Consider the following 7435-nt stretch of genomic DNA (forward strand, 5'->3'; position numbering starts at 1 on the left):
GAAAAAAATAAAATAAAACTTGAAATTCTATTATTTTTCTCACTAGAGATAAATAATAAAAATATGCTTTAAACGTAATCTATGAAAGTAATGATAATTTTTAAACTATTTTCAACGTAATATTACGTTATAATTTTGATCTAATTATCATATTTTTAGAAAATTAGATTAAAAGTTATAAGCGTTGTCAGTGAAATTTGAGACATTCTGTATATTTATATAATATACAACATAACAGATAATTAATTTCTATTGGAAAACTGATTTAAAAAATTTGCTATAATTAAGAAAATTTATAATATTTTTGTATCTCTTAGTTATGTTTTTTAAATAGAATCTATGAGACAAAATGTCAGATACACACCATAAAAACTGTAATTTTAAAATCAATATTTTTTCAGATGATATTTTGAAATTAAAATTTAAGATTAAAAAATTCTACTTAACTGATTATTGTCTACAATTATTATAAATCTAGATAAGGAAAGTTTTGAATTGTGTATCCATTCTTAAATATTGTCTTTAAATAATGTAATGGTTAAATTTTTTTTTATGATTAATTACTTTAAGATATTTTACCATTTAAATTCAATAAATAATTTAACAATAATATTTGTTTTAAATTACAGCTGTGTATGAAATACAAGTTCGACCATGTGCAGGTATTTTGTTTGTAATAGTGGGAGTAGTAATCTTACTTGTTTGGATTGCAATGCCTAATTCTTCGGAAGTACCGGGTGTTCTTACTTCTCACCAAGAAGAAACATTAGAAGTTATCCGTCGGATACTCAAAGAAGTTCCTTTAATCGATGGGTGAGTGTTCTATAAAACTTTTTTGAATTTTTAGAACTTTGCTTCAATAAGAATCAAGAAAGAAAGATATTTATTAGAGCATAAAGTAATGTAATTTATGCAATTAATAATGTCACTATTTTGAACATTAAAAGTTTTTTTACCTAAAGTGATAAAATATTATTATTATTAACATAATTTGTATAAAAACAGAAATTGTGACGCTGCGAATTAATTACTATTAATATATATTAATAGGGGTGAGGAACAAGACGTCTTGTCATGGCAGGAAGTACCGATACACCCCCTAAATTTTTTTCTGCAATGATTAATAAAAACATACAATAGTAGCAAGAAAATCTGTTAATATCCATTCAAATTTTTGTTAATATAAAATAATTTCTGCCACAACAATTACCTACAGATTTTTAAAATCGGATTCGTTATTTAGGGGAGACAAGTCGGCTTTGTACATTTTAATTATAAGGGAATTAAAATATATGACGGTTTATTTATAAACTTATTCCAAAGGATTAATAATAATTATATTATTAATAAAGTCGATAATGTTCTATGTAATTATTATATTTATTAATATAAGACGTAAATAAGGGAAGAAAGGTGCATATTAATTAATTTTTTCAGAAGAGGGCATTTTTTTAAACTCAATTAGAATTGTATAATACTTATATTTTTTACTTAATTTTTGATCATAATTTTTTTTAAAGTTTTTTCAGCACAAAATTTAGTTACTCCATAATTTTTGGGAGGATGGGCTTGTACTTCTCTATCCACACATAAATACGCCCCTAAAGTTTTGGGGATTGTTCCAATAGTTTAAATTGTTGTTAGTTATTTTTTCATCCTGGAATATGTTTCTGAGGGCGTCCCTGAGAACGGAGTAAATTTAAAACACTTATTGAAAATAATTGATAAGTGTTAGTTTCAATTTAAAGTTTTTGGGCAATGATATGATAAAGCTAACTTATGAATACTTTCGTTTTGTTGTTTTAAACTTTTATTAAGCCGTTTTCTTATTTAATTATTCAAAAAGATAATACACAAAAGCTTTTCAATTCTAAACGTCAAAAGTTCTCTTTAAATTAAGTATTTGGTCGAACACTTAAATGATTTCCTAGTGAACCTACATTCATCTCACCTCTTTTGTTAAGTTTATTTTTAGTATACTTTCAGTAAACAAATTAAGTAAAAAATTAACTATTTTTTTGGGGGTCGTAAAAACTATACGTCCTACTGTTTCGCGCATTAATTACATTTAATTTTTGTCTTTGAATTGGTAGAACAATATTTTATTTTTTTTAGAATTTAGATAATAAAATAATTTAATCATCATAATATGATGATAAGTAAATGGGGAGATATTTATATTATAATTATCTCTCCTTGTAGTTATTACAAGGGGTTTATGAAAATATGAAAAGGCTTCAATTTTGACGGTTCTTAATTATAAAAAAAATAACAAATACATTTATTTAAAAACTAAACAATTATAAATTAACCATACGGGAAATATGAAGATCTTAAATTATTTGATGGAAAAATGGAGCAATTATAATTTACGATAATAATAATAATAATAATAACAGGTGTTTCATAATAGTTATCATATTTTAACATTAAGCTCTTCAATCATTTTAATTTCCAATGTTTGTATAAAATACTATTATACTTTTGAAAGTACTGTATACGTAAATATAGTTTTTAACTAACTGATTCAGTATATTTTGATACAAGTAAACAAGTTGGAATTTGTTTGTTGGTACTAATTAGAGGAAGGTTACCTAATTAAAACTTTTCACAACACAAATTTTAATATATCACCAATAAATTTTTAAATAAAATAAGACTCAATTATACTATGTTAATAAAATTATACGTATTACTATAATTAAACTTTATATTTATTTATTAATTTAAAATATTTATAATTTTTATTAAAAAAAACATTTGATATTTGCTTATTTGATAATTTGAAATAGTTATCATCAGTGTTGTTTAATGTTTATTTTCAAAATTTATTTAAATTAAAGAATAACTAATAAATCATTAGTTATTATTTATAGCATGCATTTACAAGTTTCAACTATCAAAATATATTTGATATTTTCTAATCTATGTGATCTAAATAGACAAAAAATATTTTAATAGTATTTTTTTTTTTTGAATAATTTTATTTTATTTTTCAATAATTGCTCTATAAGAGGTATAAAATTAATAATATTAGTTAATATTGTACATAATTTCTCAAAATGTTTATATTTTAATTTGCAATGCTTTTATTAGTAATAATAATATAAACTACTCATTTTCCATTAGTGATTCAGAAAAATTAGAAGATCTTGTAGATATTATCAATAATTTTTTTTTCATAAAAGATAGCTAATTTTGAAATTTTAGTAAAATTGCTGGATAGTCAATTAATTAATGGTTATGATTTTAACGGTTATGCTATTTTACCTAATGATAATTTAGATAATTTTAACAGCTCAATAAGAAATATTAAACAAATATCTACTTCAAAGTGAGTATTCTTATATAGTAAGAATTATTTTCTTACATTATTTTCAAAAATTTTTGCTATTCTCTTGACTGGAACTTGTTTGAAAATATCAAATAAAAAATAGTCGTACAGTTTTCACGTGTGATGATCTTGTTAAAAAGTATATACAAAATATAATTCCAATATTTCACGGTATGTTGAAAGCTTTATCATATATTATTGGTTTGCAATACTCTATTAAATATTTTACAAAAATAACTACTTTTGATGCATTAGTAATAAAATATATATATATAATGTGGGCAAATAAAATATAATAAAAAATAAATGGATGATTCGTATCATAGTTGCCCGACCGTCAATGAAATCAGAAAAAACATTTGAGACAAAACATGAACTTATAGGCATTAATTACGCTAATTATATATGTGATATATGTTCAAAAGAACTAGATATAAACATTTGTCAATATTTTACATCACTAAGTATTTAATCGAAGAAAATTTGAATATTATCAGAACTTAAAATATTTTTCAGTCGTACATTAAATTTGACTAATAATATTTTTCCTTAACAAGTCCGTATTTCTATTACAATGATAATTTTTAACAAGTAATATGTGCATAGTTAAGGAAAAATTTATAAATGTTTTCTTTAATAAAACAATGATTAAGATAATTTATAATTCATGAAATAATATATTGAAGTGATATAATAATTAAATTATTGTTTTTTTGGTTAATTTTATAACAAGTGTGTAAAATTTAGCAAAATATAAGAATAATTTATCATACTTATACAAGCTATATGAAAAATAAATGCCATTTGAGTTTTATGCAAATTTACCTAGTACAACTAGATGAAATTTATCAACACTATTTACAAAGTGTGTAAATTTAAATTGATTACAAAAATTCAAAGTTGTATTTACATCGATCAAAACTTAATGACCCCATTGACATAAATTCATTAAAATTGGGATAAATGAAGTGTATGAAACTATCCACTACTTAACGCACTAAAAATTATATGGATACCTATAAGAAATTCACTGTTAAAAATTGAAAAGTCATTTTGTCTTTTTATAATACATTTAAAATATCTCATTAATTACTAACAATTAATATTGAATTGTTAGAAGTGTTTCATTTTTAAGCAAAACAAAAATATTTCTAAATTTTTCTATTATATAGAATGAATACTAAAAAACTAGTTGTTTGAATTTTTTAGCTTCGATGCGAAGCGGAGAAGGTATTAATTTTACTATGATGTGTTTTTTTTTTTTTTTATGTCTGTTGCCACTTTTTCTCAGCTCTCACTGGACCGATTTCTTTCAAAAATACGTCAAAAGATCACAAATCGTATCTAGTTGAAGATATTACCCTTAAAAATTGAAAAAAATTCCCTCGTTCCCCGCAAATGGGGGAAATATCCAAAAAAATTACAAATTTAAAAATCGCTAATTTTCGAAATTTTTTCACTTTTTTTTCTTAAAACTTCCATAACTTTTTGAAAAATCAACAAATCAACATAATTTTTTTTTATACTAAAACCTTAGATATTTACCTTTCATTTGATATCATTTTTTTGAAAATCTATCACTTAACCTGCTCATTGGGGGGGATTTAAAATGGCAACTTTTTTACAAAAATTAATTTTTTCAACTTAATTTTTGAAAATGTTCCGGAAAGACTGCGTCCTTTAAACATATATCAAATTAAAGCTTATTTTATGTACTACAAAATGAAAAAAAAAAATTTGTCCCGACACTTTTTTTTCTACATTTAAACGGCTGCCGTAGTTAAAAAAACACTATTTTTGTGTTAAAATTTTCGATTTTCGATTTTAAATTTTCAACTTAAAAATGCTATAACTTTTTGAAAAATGTATATATCAGCACAAATTTTTTTTTTCTAAATACATTATAAGTACATCTTTCATTTGACATACTTTTTATTAAAATTGGACAATTTCCCCTTATATAGGGGGCGTTCAAAACTTAAAATATTGTAAAAAACATAGATCTTTTTCAACTGAACTTTTGAAAATGTTCCGGAAATACTGCGTCCTTTAAACATATATCAAATCAAAGGTTATGTTATATACTATCAAATGAAAAAAAAAAATTTGTCCCGACATCTTATCTTCTATGTGCAAATGGCTGTCGAAAATTTAAAAAAAAATGTAATGTTTGCGATAAAAATTACATTTTATCGGGATGTTTTTTGTACTTAAAACTGCCATAACTTTTTCAAAAATGAACAAATAAAAATAATATTTTTTTGTATTGAAACCTTAGATATTTCCCTTTCATTTGATATAATTTTTTTTGAAAATCTAACACTTATTCTGCTCACTGGGGGGATTTAAAATAGTAACTTTTTTACAAAAAATAACTTTTTCAACTTAATTTTTGAAAATGTTCCGGAAATACTGCGTCCTTTAAACATATATAAAATTAAAGCTTATTTTATGTACTACAAAATTAAAAAAAAAAATTTGTCCCGACGACCTATCTTCTATACGCAAATGACTGCCGTATTCAAAAATATGCTATTTTTGTATGATAATTATGGGTTTTGTATTTTATTTTAATAGAAGTTGATGTTGCTTTTGCAATTATCCATCAATTTTTTAAAATTAAACACTATCTACAGATTTGCATCGAAGCGTTTCTTATGATAGTGATTTTAATCACTGTCAGATTAAATCTATACTGGATCCAACTATGCAATGTCTCCACTATGCCGTGACCCCACTGTGCTACCGTTTTTTTTATATAATTATTAAGTTAAAAAATTATTTTTTGTCTTTTTAGGTTTCTCTTATTTCTTGATTTATAAGTCATTAATATTCTTTTGAAATTCACCCATTATACCATATAAGGATATCAACTTTATTTTGTAAAATGGTAACCTATATTTATAACTAGCATTAAATAGGAAAATGATCTAATTAAGTAAAGGATTGACTTATACAACTTTTGGAATAGTACTTCGAATTTTATTAAATTTTTTAGAGCAAAGTGAAAGGAGGTATGGCTGAGAAATATCTTATGATAAACATTTTCATACTAGTGCCTCATATCCAGTCAATATTTTAAAATCTTGCGTAATGATTGATCAAAATTTGTTATCGACCAATCGTTTTCTTAATTAGATATCATTTTTCAAATGTTGCCATTATAACAAATTAAACTGGCAAAGCATAAATAATGAATTTCAAAAGTAATTAAGAACTGATAAATCAAGTAAATATATGAAAGTATAAAATACCAAAAATAATTTTAAGAGAAATCGATTGGATAGTGTTTAAAATTCACCTTATAAATTTTCATGCGTATTTGAACTTATTTAAATTAGTATGCATGCTAAATTATGAAAATTAACTATTTTTTAATTTATTTTACACATGCCAACCTTAATTTTCAGCTAAGGCTAACTAGGCAGTAAAAATAAAAGACCATGTGTAATTTTATATTAAAATATTTTATTAATATTGATTTATAATATTTTTGGCAGTAGTAATAACTTTGAACAATATCATGAATTTATAATCACTGCAACAAATTACGATTGTAAGGCTAAACCTTTCATCTGTTTCATTACAATTGCTTCATTGACAAGGGATAAATCATAAATCATTTGAAAGTATTCTAAATTTAGACGTCTTTGAGACAATAACGGAATCACACCGCATTAATATTTAAACCTTTTTACGTTGACCCATTATCAGATATCTAAAAGCCCACGAATTCTTTTCTATGCCGTGAAAACAATAAATTACCACTCCTACCTCTACGCCCACATACATGTTTATATATATATATTACGTTAAATATCCAGGCCAACGATTTTTCGGAAAACGATAAAAATACTATGACCAAAGGTTTTTATCTTCAACTATTTGTCTTTCTTCTTCCTTTTCAAAAATAATAACGTTAAAGTTAAAATACATATCTGCTATCTAAATTCGATTATACAGAGTGTGTCTCAGACCTAACTACAACGCTTATAACTTTTGATACAATTATCTTTTTGTGACTTTTAGCTTCGATGCGAAGCTGAGAAGGTATTGGTTTTACTATAATGTGTTTTTTTTTTTTTTTTTTTTTTTTTTTTT

The 7435-nt window shown here is 23.6% G+C and overlaps 1 protein-coding gene across 2 annotated transcripts in view; it reads left to right on the forward strand.

Moving 5' to 3' along the window:
- The window catches only part of LOC126907935 (dipeptidase 1-like), a 69950-nt gene that overhangs the window by 50437 nt on the left and 12078 nt on the right, over positions 1 to 7435 (forward strand). For both annotated transcript variants that reach the window (XM_050689649.1, XM_050689648.1), the window contains exon 4: positions 630 to 813. In XM_050689649.1, the coding sequence (XP_050545606.1) occupies positions 630 to 813 (184 nt within the window). The remainder of the gene's footprint in view (positions 1 to 629; positions 814 to 7435) is intronic.

Source organism: Daktulosphaira vitifoliae, unplaced genomic scaffold (genome assembly GCF_025091365.1).
Source record: "Daktulosphaira vitifoliae isolate Bord-2020 unplaced genomic scaffold, ASM2509136v1 Scaffold_5, whole genome shotgun sequence".
NCBI lineage: Eukaryota > Metazoa > Arthropoda > Insecta > Hemiptera > Phylloxeridae > Daktulosphaira > Daktulosphaira vitifoliae.